This window comes from Arachis hypogaea, chromosome 8 (assembly GCF_003086295.3).
Source record: "Arachis hypogaea cultivar Tifrunner chromosome 8, arahy.Tifrunner.gnm2.J5K5, whole genome shotgun sequence".
Lineage (NCBI taxonomy): Eukaryota > Viridiplantae > Streptophyta > Magnoliopsida > Fabales > Fabaceae > Arachis > Arachis hypogaea.
In genome coordinates this window covers 47,700,518-47,716,343 of record NC_092043.1, presented here as the reverse complement: position 1 = coordinate 47,716,343, position 15,826 = coordinate 47,700,518, and the positions used below count along the sequence as shown (strand labels likewise).

General features: G+C 29.0%; 1 protein-coding gene across 1 annotated transcript; it reads left to right on the top strand.

The window, feature by feature from the left end:
* The first annotated feature begins 7,024 nt into the window (after window positions 1–7,024).
* Window positions 7,025–10,850, top strand: LOC112707940 (protein kinase STUNTED). Its single transcript, XM_025759989.3, has 10 exons — window positions 7,025–7,455; window positions 7,527–7,609; window positions 7,771–8,017; window positions 8,187–8,804; window positions 8,905–9,153; window positions 9,248–9,411; window positions 9,494–9,570; window positions 9,660–9,807; window positions 9,945–10,094; window positions 10,184–10,850. Exons 1-10 carry the CDS (start codon window positions 7,281–7,283, stop codon window positions 10,421–10,423), a joined length of 2,151 nt encoding a protein of 716 aa, XP_025615774.1. The 5' UTR covers window positions 7,025–7,280; the 3' UTR covers window positions 10,424–10,850.
* The last annotated feature ends 4,976 nt before the right edge of the window (window positions 10,851–15,826 follow it).

Genomic DNA, 15,826 nt, shown 5'->3' with positions numbered 1-15,826 from the left:
AATCACAAATATTGCTGGCATAGCATTGCTCTAAACAAAATTAGCCTATAATCTTCGCTCCCCTCTCTCTCTTTTATTTTTATTTTTATTTATTCTTAGGCTTCCATATATATGGTTTAGCAGTTTGGGCTTGGGGTATAATCTTTCTAAAGCCATTTACATGGGTCACCGTTAATCGTGCGCAATCATCTTTCGATAAATAAATACAAAGATGCTGGCTGTTTCTTAAGTAGTGACAACTTGACATGGATGAATTGACAATTCAACTTTTCGAGCGTCACAAACCACAATATAACTTTGTTATCTGTCTTGTAGGATAATTTATTTCACTTTTTAAGACGTGCCTTATTCTTTTTTTTTAATTGATTTTAATCTATTTTAATTTCAATAATAATAGGATACAAACATTGGTTTTGGACAGCTACTTGCTGCATGTGTGACTGGATGATCCATGTTTTTTTTAGATTAACATAATCAATCAATTCCAATGCTTACACAATTTCTCAGCATCCTAAACGGTTGTCTAAAGAAATCATTGATTCTTCGCAGAAGGGATAGAAGTAAATTACCATATTATTAATATTATATAGCCTGAAAAAGCGACAAAAGTAATGGCCCATTGGCTTCAAAGAATTAAATTTCAACCATATTGCAAAAGGGTAGTGGGTATGAATTGAATACTTTTTCAGAAAGGGCATAAAGTATTTCCGTGTGTTCTTATTGCAAGAATATTTTTAGATTTTCCTTTGCCGTCTGTATCCTCTACAACAAAAGGTTCTCTTGCTTTTAATTATTTTAAGCTTGACTTTAATAGTGGGGCATGGAATTTTCAACACATGGAGAAGCCATGCAATGAAAACTTCCACCACCACCCCCATGTTAGGCACTTATGTACATGATTTACCTACATTAACAGAGAACGAATAATATCCCGCTACATGTGCCCACTTCCAACACCGAATTAAACAAATAAATATTTCACTTTATTTTAATTTTACTATAAAATAAAGAGCATAGTTGAGGTGTTCCATATAGAGTTAGTAAACGAGAATCAAAGCAATCTCGTCTTATTAGTTGGCATGAGGGGGGAAAGTAACCTCATCTTAATCCCATTGTTGGGTTGAAAACTTTGGATAGAAACATGGAATGGCATCTGATAAATCTGTTTTGTTTGAATTGATTTTTTATGTGGTGATCATTAAAAATTATTTTATTCACATATCTCCCATTAGTATTTGTAACACCAATTTGATTCCAAAATATCAATATGTTCATAATCAATCCTTAAAGAATATTCTCTCAAAATGAAAATATCCCAATTATTAAAATGTATCCCCAAAGATGTATTTAACAAATTAGTTCCAAGTACATTACTATATACTAAATATTTTTCAGAACTAATCTGTTAGTATTTTAATCTTTTACGCCAACATAGTTATTGTCCCCAACATTGTTATCATCATGACATTTACATGGAATATATATCACGTAAGTCACATTATATATATGACAGATTTATTCGTTTATTTTATTTAATTTATATTGTTTTGTATTCCATAATGAGTGTACACTAAGAGATCATCAAAAGTTATTGTATTTTATTTGTCAAACCATCTTTAACTTTTATATATTCCATCATTTAACAGCCATTACACATTTCTAAAACTAGATCATAAAAGATAAATAGGGTAAAGTATTAAATTGGTCCCCTACATTTGGACGTAATTCTATTTTGGTTCTTAAAGTTTAAAGTGTCCTATTTGAATCTAAAAAAAATTCATTTAGTTTCAATTTAGTCCCACCGGAAGTCAAAAATAAATAATTAATGAAATGTCCTACATGACAATAGTATAAGAACAAGGTCGATAATCTAGAGAATAAGTACAAGCTCCAGATGTACAAAATCAACCGTGGATTCATCAATACATTTATTTATCATTTTTCTTATAATTAAAATGAAATATTTTCTATAAAACTAAAAAAAATGTTAAATACATGTATTGATGCATCTACTATTGATTTTATGTGTCTGGAGTTTGTACTTATTCTCTAAATTATCGACCTTGTTCTTATATTGCTGTCATGTAGGACATTTTGTTAATTATTTATCTTTGAGCTCACGATGGGACTAAATTGAAGCTAAATGAAACTTTTTTAGATTCAAATAGGACACTTTAAACCTTAAGGACCAAAATAGGATTATGCTCAAACATAAAAGACTAATTTAGTACTTTACCCAAATAAATATGTTGTGATGAGTTATCCCAACACCGGCTGAATGAACATGATTACAAATGAATACTCAATTTAAAGATAATTGATTGTTTTGAAAAAAAATAATCAAACTTTTAATTTATTTTTTCTTCAAGGGTATAACTAATTGCATAAGCAATCCATGTTCTCCCCCACACAAATATTTGCCTTTGATTCGCTTTTAGAACGGCTAGTTTTACATGGGTCCCTTCTCCAATTAACAAAAACAAGTGGTGGCAAGTTAGTGTTCATGATCACTTTCTATCTAGAGACCACTCTTCACTTGGAATAGTATATATTCTCTATTTCCATTGCTTAACAAACATGGTGTTTTCCATGCCACATTTTCTTGATATGCACGTAATAATACTTTGATGTTAGTTATACAATTTTAACCTATTTGTGTGTCTTTTTTAGTGAGGTTGCGTTCATTGTATATTAAATAAATGTCATGGTAATATTTACAAGTTTGTACTCAGCACGCTGAATTTAGGATGACATTGACATGGATATATTATCAAATTATTAAGGAGAACTTGAAAAAGGATCTTCGATGCAATGGGCCAAGAGCTACCTAATTTAGTAAAGTGACATTACATTTCCAATGGATTAAATCAAGAAAAATATTATTTATACACCAAAATCAGTCATCAATATAAATATATATATAATTTAATTTATTTTTAATATATATTTATATTTTAACATATATTTTATATTAATAGTTAATTTTAATAGCTAATTTTAGTTTACACTTAACATAACCCTTAAATCAATTATATTTTCGTCAAAGGTAGTTGGAACACGGGGTAAGAAAGAGACCTCCATTTCGAATTTAAATTTCTTCCTTGAAGAATAAAATTGGGTAAAAAGTAATTAAGTTTTCAGAAAAATATGTATTACATTTTTTTGGTATTTATTATACATGTTATTTTTTTTATTATAGCACGACACGTTTCTAAGTCCGTCTACTAATATTAGGAATTATTCGTTATTTGGTGTCTGATTATTTAAAATTCGACTCGCTCCGTATCGCGTTTGAATTATACCTTTGATGGTTCAGTCTAAAATCACATTTTATAGAATTTAATTTTGATATATTATCACTATAAAATAGTTTTATAAGTGTATCTAATTACGTAATGTAAAAATAACTATTTTTTATATTGATCGAATGAATAATCATTTAAAAGAATACGTAAGACAAATGTAATTACATCACGGTATAAAATATTTTACACTGTTAATACCTCAAAATTAAATTCTATTTTATAATTAAAATATATTACCATAAAATTATTAAAAAATATTATTTTATATTTAATTAATATTTTTTAAATAAAAATTTAATTTTGATACATTAGTAATATAGAATAATTTTATACGTATGTTTAATTACACAATTTCATGTTAAATAAAAAAAAATCATGATTTACATTATTATATAAATAATTATCTAAAAGAACAAATATAATTAGATCACAATATAAAAAAATTTAGTCTATTGAAGTTAAATTCTTAGGGTAATTTATTTTCTAAACATAAAATTTATTAAATATAATCTCTAAAGATAAGATTTCATTAATTTTTCATTCATAAATTACAAAATTATATATACTAATTATATATCAAATCAACTTTATTAAATTTAGTTTATTTTAATTTAATTTAAAACTGACTTTAAATTTTTAAAATAGACCCAATAAAATATTAAAAATCAAATTTAGATCTAATTAAATCCTGCAAAATCTAATCTATATTCGGTCCTCATTTGTGAAAAGTATTTCTGCTGAGAAATTGTAGTTAATATGATATATGATTTAAATTAAAAATCAATCATTAACTTATACAATTTTGATAGTGATAGTGATAAAAGGTTAAGCTAACATTTGTTTTGAGGTATTGAGACAGAAATTGAAAGATTGGAATTCAGTATTATGTTTGTTGGTTCAGTGATTGTACTAAAATTTTAGTATTTCAGTATCTCCAAAAAGTGGAGATACAGCGAACTAAAGTTTTTAAAGATGGAGACTGAAATTTTAATAATATTTTATACCTAAAATACCTTCATTTTAATTAATCAATTTCAATTTTACCCTTTGTACAAATTAAATTAAAATTTCATTTTTGTTTCAATTTCTATCTTCTACTTTGTACCAAACAGAATACTTAGATTTATTTCAATTTCTATCTCTTAGTCTTTGTCTCTTAGTTTCAGTCTTTTTGTTTCTATCTTTTTACCAAAAGCTATTTTAGAAATTAGAAATGGTTAAAATAGATTAAATTAAAAGAAAGAATTAAAAAATTTTGGATATTTTTTAGAGTTAACTCATTTTGTTCACTGAAATTTATTTTTTATAGATACTGTTAGTACAAAAGTTCGACACAATATAATTCTTTTGACCATAATAATTAATAATAACATAAAAGGCAATTTTTGATTGATATGATTAAACTAGAGTAAAAAATGAATCTTAACTCGAACAAAGCTAAATGCAAATAGCATATAGAAAATATAATTGATGAAAAGAATATGGGACCATATTTGAGTACCAAAGTATGATAAAACAGAGACAAATAAATTTGAAGAGTAAGTAAAATTAGAATATGGATAAGAGACCGATAACTACTCAAAATGACAAATAAAGAGTCAAAGAATTTTAAAAATACTTTAATTTTTAACATAAAAAATCACACAATCTCTACAGAATTAACAGCCACATTGGCACAAAAAAAATCATAAAATATTAGTATAAATTAATATTTGAAATTAATTTATTTTACTTTTTTCTATTTCTTTTATTTTAGTTGTTTGATTCAATTTTTAGCTTTGTTTGTCACTTTCTTTATATTAAGCAATTTTTTTTTTCAATTTATATTTAATTGCATCTTAAAGTTTGTTTAAATTCAATATGTTATTGTCAACGAAAGAAGTTTAAATGGATTTAAAACACCAATATTCAAATAATTTTAATCGTTAATTTTAATTTTAAAAAATATATAATATATTAATTAAAATTAGTGGATAAAATTTTTGGAACACCCATATTTTAGATATATTTAAAAAATTTTCATTAGTATATATGTACTTATATGATTTGGCATATTTTATATGAACATAATTTCACATATGAAAAAGAATATTTTTACTATGAAAGACACTATATTTATGCTGCAGGAAGATAAGATGAATTAGAGATTCTGTCTAATTCTAATCTCTTTATCCTGTTAGTTTTATTTTTTCTTCCTTTAAGTTAGTTTGAAAAACCCCAATTTTATTACTTACCAAGTCTTTATGCATAACTAAGCGGGACAAGTTGTAATTCATTTTTTATTTGTAATATACCATTTTAATGTCTTTGAAAAAAAATTAATTTTAGTATTAAATTAATAAATTTATGATTGAACTCATTTTTTTTAAAAAACTCGTATCTACTTTTAAAATTGAGATCGTTGATATAAGTTTAATTTAATATTTATGTTGAAATAAAATAAAAATCAAACGAAACAAATATAAAGAACTTTTTTTTGGGTATATTTATCAATGTTTTGAATATTTATGGTTGGAAATGACAGTGTAATTTATTTATTATTTATTCGATTATAATGTTAATTAAACGACAAGTTTGCGGAAACACAATAATTTATCCAATTAAATGCCAAATTCTTATTCTTATTTCGTACATCTTGTTTATTACTTTGAATCGGTGTTCTCTATTATATTCAGGATTAAGATTGCCTTTATTAAGAGAGAGAGGGAGATTAAGATAGCCATACATAAATATCAACGTCTAATTAAGTATTGATTTGTCGCATTAATTTTAAACATTAAAATAACCACAATAAATGAATCATTCTTTGGGTCTAATTATTGAATTTATCTAGAATGTGGTTCACAAATTAAGAGTATTTATTAAAGAAAAAAAAATTAATTTTTATATTCTCACTATATTTTAACTATGTTAAATATATTAAAATCATTTAAAGTTTCCATTCTTAATATATATTATTATTATTAATTATGTTATACGTGTTCTTTGGATTTTTCCTAACATTTATAATAATTTTACAAATTGGCATTGGCTTTTGCTATATAAAATTGGAATTTTTTTATAAAATATAATATTTTATGTTCTTAATGAATATCCTAATTATTTTAAATTTTCACTTTTTTTATACTAGGAATATATATTTTTAAGTAAAAAAAAAAATAGTATATGATAAAATAAAAGTTTAATTATTCTGTTAGTCTCTATAGTTTTGTGAAAATTTTAATTAGGTCTTTATATCTTTTTTAATTGGATCTCTAGATTAAATTTTTTTTCAATTAAGTTTCTGTATTTTTTTCTTTTATTTGAGTCTCTATATTAATTTTTTTAATTAAATTTTTATACAATTAAGTCAATTATTACCAAAAAAAATTTAATTAAAAAAATTGATAAAAAAACCAATTAAAAAAATATATAAAAATCTAATTAAAAATTTCACAAAATTAAAATTATAAAGATAAACAGAATAATTATACCTAAAATAAATAAATACTAACAACATAAGAAAAAAATTAAGATAGAAGGTTGTACAAAGGCTCTACCCTCTACAGAGTACTGTGGGTACTGTCACTACTGTGGAATGGGGACATGATCCGCAATAAAACTCCATGCAAGAGCCATACATAATCATTGCCTTTGTGATTAAGCATTTGACACGTCAGCCACCGTCCATTATAACATACATTATTGATTTATTGACGTGATTAATGTCACACTTCCCTACACCAGACACACATTAACCCAAAACCCTGTCGAATCAAGCGGACGGTCCAGATCAAATATCTTACTTATAAGTTCTCACCGACCACTGCACCACAAATACACACCCGCAATGCACCGTAACATCTTCCCACTCCCTTTCTCTTAACCAAGACACTTCGTCATTACTTGATCATTCGTTTCTCTCACAGTTTCCAAGGCAAAGGAAAAAAGAGATACAAGAAATTGTTAGTTAGTTAGAGAGAAACCTGTTTTCCGATGAAGTTGATCGGTGTTGACAACGCCGCTTCCTCCACCGTCGACGGTGGACGGAAAGTGCTGGTCGGAGTGAAATTGGATACTCGGAGCCGGCAATTGCTGACGTGGGCGCTCGTTAAGGTGGCGGAGCCCGGCGACCACGTCATTGCACTCCACGTGCTCGACACCATCACTGGTAACTCTCTTTTCTCTCTTTGCTTCGACTTCGTTTGCGTTTTTGTAACGTTACGTGGAATCTCGTTGCAGAAGGCACGTCAACGCTGCTATCTCTCGTGAAGACCTTCAATTCCGTTCTCGCTGCATACGAAGGTTTCTGCAATTTAAAGCAGGTCCGTTTCTCCGTTGTTTCAGTTCCATTTTCTCCCACTCGCATGTTTGGTTGCCTAGAAAACTGAAAACGATAATAAGAAAAACAATAATTAGAAACGAGCAGTTACTGTTTCGGTTGTTGAGATGTTTTGGGAACTGAATTCGTGCTGTTTCAATGCAGATTGATTTGAAACTGAAAGTGTGTAGAGGCTCTTCAACGAAGAAGGTTCTGGTGCAGGAAGCGACGTCGTTTGGGGTGGAGACGGTGATTCTCGGAACTTCGGCGACGCAGCATACAATCCGGTCGTCGGTGTGGGTTGCTAAGTACTGTGCAAAGAAATTGCCAAAGTGTGTCTCTGTTTTCGCTATTGATAAGAATTGCAAAATTGCTTTCAGCAGAGAAGCTTCTAGAGCACACTCTGATCAAGGTTAATTTTCTTTCAACTTTATGAGTATGATGATTTTGATTTATTATTATTGTTCTCTTCATCTTCTGCCTATGTGAGGTGTAGAATTGATCATTCTCTTTGTTAGGAAAAGGAAAATTATAAGAAGAAATTGAGAATGATACAAACTATAATATTGTTAAAATGGCAGAGAAATTACATGAAGATCCATTATTGTTGCTAAAATCGTTGGTGGCTTATGGTTCGAACTTGAAGAGTTGTGAGAGTTGTGCAGCGGTTTTGGCACCACAAGAGGGTTCTGAAACCAATGAACTGATGCAAGGTTTGCCAGAGGATCCTGAAAAAGACAATTCTCTGGCTTTAGTACCGATTCAGAAAGTTGATGATGCTCCTTCTCCTTGTTATTCAATTGTGGTGAGGGGTTCAAATCAGTCGAAACCTGGTTGGTCGTTTCTTCGCCACGTGTTCCACCCCCGAAAGCATACCTCTAAGTCATCACTGAAAAGCTCAATTGTTTTCCAGCGCCCTTTGCGGCATCCCAGTTGGCATTTTTCAGCTGTAGTCCACCCAGATCAGAAACAGGCAAGTACTACTGAGAACAATGATCAGTCCAGTTATGCCCTGGATGGAGAGAGTGGTGCCATTGTGCCATTTGGATCTTCTGCCACCTTTCCTATTCCCTCCCTTTGTGGTGACTTGAGTAGTGTTTCTTTAGAATTGTTGGAGGGCTTACGAGAGAAGTACTTGTCTTCGTGTATATCGTATAGTTTGCAGCAACTTGCATCTGCAACAGCTAGCTTTTCACCTGGTTTGCTTGCTTACTCTGACTTTCATTTTCCCTGATTTTGTTCTTGTGATTTTCTTGACATGTCTTCTGACAAGTTTCTATAAACTCGGTCATTAATCAGAAAATTTGGTCGGCAGAGGTGGAAGTAGTTATGTATACAGAGGACATCTTCCAGATGGCAAGGAATTGGCCGTGAAGATTTTGAAACCATCTGTAGATGTGGTGAAGGAGTTTGTTCAGGAAATTGAGATACTTACAACTTTGGATCACAAGAATATAATATCTCTATCTGGATTTTGTTTCGAGGGAAATCATCTACTATTGGTTTATAATTTTTTATCAAGGGGAAGCCTAGAAGAAAACCTTCATGGTAAATACTTAAAATCTTGGGTTTTCTGCAAGGTATTACATAGATCTTCACATTCTCTAATCAGTCTTTTTTTACCTTGTGCTTTCTACCAAAGGTAATAAGAAAGACTCTGATGCATTTGGTTGGAAAGAGAGGTTTAAGGTGGCTGTGGGTGTGGCTGAGGCATTGGACTATCTGCACAACGGCTGTCCGCAGGCTGTGATCCATAGGGATGTAAAATCTTCAAATATCCTCCTTTCAGATGATTTTGAGCCGCAGGTTAGGCACTTATTACCGTTTGAAATTTTTTTATCTTCATTTTATTTATCCAAGTCTTAAACCATGTGTACCATGTACTCAGCTCTCAGATTTTGGACTGGCTAGTTGGGGAACTTCTTCTTCCCATGTTGCTTCTACTGATGTGGCTGGAACTTTTGGGTAAGTAACATTCCCTCGTGTTCCTCCTTTGGCTCGGTTGCCTTTACTTTTAATTTGATTTGATGTATGAACACCTTTTCTTTTTACAGATACCTTGCACCTGAATATTTTATGCATGGTAGAGTGACGGACAAAATTGATGTATATGCATTTGGCGTTGTACTCCTTGAGCTTCTCTCGAATAAGAAGCCTATTGACAATGAATGTCCAAAGGGCCAGGAGAGCCTTGTTATGTGGGTAAGTTGTTTTTCCAGTGTTATGAATTAAAAACTATTTGTAAAAACAAAAGAAGTGCGTACATATTAAGAACCCAACATCCTAAAAGACATGCATTCTAATTCTTGGATCTCAATGTGATTGATGACAATACACAGGCTACACGAATTCTGAAAGATGGGAAATTATCCCATTTGCTTGATCGAAACCTAGGCTGTGAATATGACCATTGCCAGATCAACAGAATGGTTTTGGCTGCTACTCTCTGCATCAGACGAGCATCTAGATTGCGACCTCAAATCAGTCTTGTAAGTGTTCTATCTGTGCAAATTCACTTGTTTCCATTTTCTGCAACTTCAATGTTTTTAATAATATCAGTCGTGTTTTTTAATTGCAGATATTGAAACTTCTGCAAGGTGATGAAGAAGTGACGAAGTGGGCAGAACAAGAAGTTAACACACCAGTGGATCCTGATGGACTTTATGAGGAATCGGTTCCAACCAATATTCAGTCCCACCTTAACCTTGCTTTATTGGATGTGGAGGATGATGCAGTTTCTATCAGTAGCACCGAGCCGACTGTCTCATTGGAGGATTATTTACAGGGAAGATGGAGTCGCTCCTCAAGTTTCAACTAGCCAGTTCTTAACGGTACTCGTCTTTGAAGCAAAATGTTTCACTATATACATATTTTGTTTCCCTAGGTTAGATTATGAAAACCCTTTGCTTTGATCGTGCAAATGGAGTCTTGGAAGAGAGGCGCAATAGTCTAGCCCCCTCCTTGATTTTGTACTTATATTTGTTCATAGTTCAATGGAAAGGTTTTAATGAGTGCTTGTTGCCAAAATTGTCTAGATTTGAGAAAAGCATAAGTGTATATTCCATGCTGATAGTGGCCTCTTGCTTCTTGGTTGAATGGTGCCACGTCTAAGGTCCACCTAGGATGTTGTGACCATCGTGTGCTTTTTCCCTTTTCTAAGGTTTGAAAAAGCGGAATGGTGAAATTGTATTCCTTTTTTTTCTAATGTGTAAATTTCATTGTATTTATAGATATAGATTCTATTATTACAATGTGTCCAAACCTTAATCGCCCCGCGGTTGAACTTATTGAGGAAATGCTACTCAACTGAATAAACGGTATATAGACATTTGGACAAAGGAGAAGTTTAAACCTGACCTGTATTATTGTTTAGGTGAATGCTATGATATCTATCACTTTGTACCTAAGTTATTAAAAGAGGTAAATAAATAATATTTAATAAATTTTACATGATTTACTTTTTACTTTAAATATTTTATTTTTTACTTTAAAAGGGAAGTTAGCCAATTTAGGCACCATAACAAAGACATCATAGAACTCACCGTTTGTTTAATGTTCGTGTTCATTAGAAATATTGATTACTGGACCCTCCGATTTGTGTACTCCAATTTTTTTTAATTTTTTAAATTCAAATTGACGAATCCGATTTGTATACTCAAAATCGAACGGTCTGATTTTTACTCCTAACACCACAATTTTATAAGACATTGAACCATTGGATTATTATTTATTACCTTATCACTCCGTTTTATTAAGTCACAATTGAAAGATGAAAATAATACAATAAAATCTCAAAAACTAAATTGATGTAAGGTGTGAATTTCATAAATTATTTTAGATATTTAGTATGTTATAAAATTTGTGTTTTTTGTATTCATGTATCTTTGTGTTTGTCTTTATAGATAATTATCAAACACAACTTAAATGAAGAAGTATATTGAAAAAGTATAGAGTACTAATATAGTATCTGTTAATTTATTATCAATAATAATTAATTATTATATTTTAATTACAATTAGCATTAATATGTATAAGAAAACACATTAGATATAATCATAAAAAAGATATTTCTATTATATATAGAAAAACACCTTTATTAAATACAGTCATAAACAAAAATAGGCAAGAGTTGATAGAATCCTTGTTGGTTACATAACCGGATTGATATTATATTTCAGAAGGTAGATATGATTTTCATTGTCAGCTCACATTTGTAATTGTAGTTTATGCATCGTGTTCTTTATATATTTTATTAATTTTATCCTTTATTTTTTTCACAAAAAAGGCACAAATAACCATTCATCTTAGGAATTACTAATCCCATTCAAAAAGATAAATCAAATGAAAAATTAACTATAAAATAATAATAAAATTATAAATAATAAAAAAATTATAATTTAAAATAATATTAAATAAAAAATACTAAAAATATTATAAAAAAATATGATTTAATTTTATAAAATTTATTATTGTAATTTTTGTGTATTATTTATTATTATAATTCTTTTAAAATATAAATGATTGATATTATTAAAAAAATAAATTAAATAAAAATTTAATTATAAGTAATAATAGAATCATAATTAGTAAAAATTATAATTTAAAATTGTACTGAAAACAAGAATACGAAAAGTACTAAAAGAATATGATGCAAAAAAGTATTAAAAAAAAGCAAAACTAATATTCTTATGTATATACCCAAAAATGATAGAATAGTACAAAAAAAGATTTTTGTAAACCATAATATAAATAATTAATTTTATTAGGTAAAGTAAACTAAACAAAAAATAATCATAAATAATAATAGTGAAAAATTATAGTGTATTAAAAAAAATACTAAAAAATACTATATAAAAATGTACTAAAAAAGTTTTAAAAAATTAAATATGTTTAAAACGATAATATTATAATTTAATATAATATTTATTTTAATAATTATTTATCTAAATGTGATTTAAACCACTATTATCTAAATAATATTTTATTCTGTTAAAATTAATTTTGTATAGAATTAATAATATAAATTATGTTATCATAAATTTATTATTATCCAAAATCAATTCTATAAATTCAAATATATTTAAATTTTAGTCTAACAAACTTATCTAAACACACACTAACTAATTGAAAGAGTGTGGTTAAAAAACAAATAGAAATCATTTTGACAGAAAAAAAATATTTATTTGTTTATTATTTTTCATTTGATTTATTTTTTTCTCTCTTAAAAAAGGACCGAAATGAAAACAAAAACAATACGACAAATAAAAAGATGCACAAAAAATTTATGGAAAGATTTATTCACATTATTTTTTTGTCTGAAAGTTATATTAGTTAAGAATGAGTTAGATTTTTGTTTATCATTACTGCTATTGCATTCCCAAAAAAAAGTGCAGTCTTATGTAAAAAGTAACTTGCTATTAAAATGTAAAAAATTATAAAAAACAACAAATATGTTGAATTTTTTATTTAATTTAAATAAAAAATCTAAATATTTTCAATTAAAAATTTTAAATTCTAATATTTAAATCCTAATTTCTAAATTTTATTTTTAAATTATTGATATAAATTATAATAAATAAATAATTAAAATATATTTAATTAACAAAAAATACATAACTTTTTATTTAATAAAAAATATTCAAAAATAAATCAATTTTTATTAATTAAATTATAAATTTAGAAGTTAAAATTTAATATTCTATTATATTTATTATTTATGAATTTAAGGATTTTACTATCGTGAGAGCTTAGATTAAGCATACTATAAAAGAAAATATTTTAATATTGTTTATTGCAAAAAAAATTACATTTTCAATGCATAAGAGCAATAAATAGTATTATAATATTTTTTATGGTATATTTAACCTATTGATATATCAAAAATAATATTTTCAACCAAAAAAATTATTGAACTTTGATAGGTGCTAAAAATATTACATTATGGATCAGCTTCCAATTACAGATTAGAATCATCTTTGGATTGGAGTTTATTACATGCTCGGTTAGGTGCTTTCTATTAATCGATTGACATAAATACAAAAGTCGAAAATGCAGGCTCAATAAAAGTTTGGAAGAAGAGGTCAGCAAGGTCAAAAAAGGTTATCAGAGAATCGAAGGCAAAGTCTCAGTCTCTAAGGAGCGAACAGTTATTTAATAAAACTAAATGTAAGAATGACATGCCAGTAGATAATTGGACGTATTGGCCTATAAATTGACAAGACGCAGATGAAAGAAAGGGTTAGAATCTTTTCAGACAAAACACCCACTCGTATCCAGCAACTTTTTGAATAAGTCTTTTGTTTTTCTTGAAGGGTTCCTTCTATATCTTTCAATTCTCCTTACTATTTTTGTACTTTTTTTTTCATGCAATTTACCTTCTTTGTAATGTCATTTTGTTTCCTTTAAATTCAGCAACTTTTATCCTTTTCAATCTTTACATTTTAGCTTATCCTTACTTTTCTAAACATTTTTATTTTCGGTAATTTAATTTCACTATCATTCAAGTCATTGTTTTATTGTTCATTTTGAGTTTTTACAAAGTTCAGTTTCTTCTTCTTTTTCATTATTAAAGGCATGAATTTTAATACGAATAAAATTGGTATTCACAAAGAGAAGTAAATTTCGCTCCATAATTTAGGTATTAGACCAATCTAGGTATTTTATTTTGGCACTTTCGACCTGCGAAAAATATGCATAACAGTCTAACATCTATGTCCGTAAGGCACACATAGCAAAACGATATTTTAATCATCAAAATGGTTGGTTATATCTTAGCGTGGTATGACACATTGACCAATCATTATGTGACATGTAACATTAATTTATCGTATTTTGTAACATGTGGCAGGAACTTATCATGTCATTCTATCACTTGGCACCTACTATACTACGAGTTCATGACATATTATTAGGGACTTTTTTAAGTAAATAATTTAATTATTTTATTTACTAAAATATGTAATTTATAGCGTATTTAACAATTTGCATCACATGATTTATCTCATTTACAGTATAAACGAGATAATTATGAACGTATCTCGTTTAGCCAAATTTTGTTTTGCACGTATCTCGTTTACCGTATAAATGAGATGTAATATAACACTCTACCACACAGATCTTTACGGCCGTAAATCAAAGGTGACGAGGCACACAACTGCACAAGGATAATATAGTTAGGAGCCTTGAAAGAAAAGGGGGTATGATCAGATCAAAACCGAAGAGACATCGCTCACGAAAAACGATAAGGCAGAAAGCTTATACAGAAAACCAAAAGACAGATATACATAGAATTCCAACGGATAAGTATAATCAAGTTTTAGACTCGACCTGCGAAGCAAAGACCGGCCAGAATATATATACAACCCAAAATGCAGATACAAGTCCTAATTCTCCAGGTCAACCTCGAAGAAAGACAAATACGAATTTTATACAACAGTAGAGAACACACATAAGGCTAAGCACATAATATAAAACCCCACAAAAGTAGATCTTCGTTTTTGAAAGGATCATCCAGCACGCTCAGCAAGGCGCTTCACGTCCTACATATGAAAAACAACAATATATGTATGGAATGAGAACCAAGGGTTCTCATTATGGTAAAAGTACCCACAAAGATAATATATAAGGTTTCGAGAAAGCCAGAGACATTCATAGAATGCCAACACTCAGTTCAAGCTTAAAAATTTATTCTAAACCAATAATATCGGTAATCTATCTAGGAGATTCTAGCTCTAATCTAACTCTTCACCTTCTGTCAACCCAAACCTCCTAATCATTGGTGGAACTACTCTCAACGTCACCTCCATCAGCAAGAGGAATCTCTCAGTTGCAAAGACATACAAATTAAACAAGGAAAGCACAGATAGAGATACAATTACAGCAAGTAGAACAAGTAGCAGATAAGCAGAGTTATATAGTTAAGCAAAACAATGCACACTCAAACAAAACATACACATGCATATGATGCATGCCTACCCTATGGTTGATGAGTCTTATCTGTCGATTATCCAGCCAAACCCAACATGTCCGGTAGCTAATCTTGGACAGTCCATGCGTGCACGTATCCCCATGCTCAAAAATCATAATCATTCAATATGTATATCCATGGGGGAAAGCTCATCCCGAAAGGTATAAGTGTCCGGCGACACTTACGATGCAGGGTCAACGGAATGAGACGCAAATAATTTATAATTTTCATCCTGGAGCAAGTGGGGCAAACCGT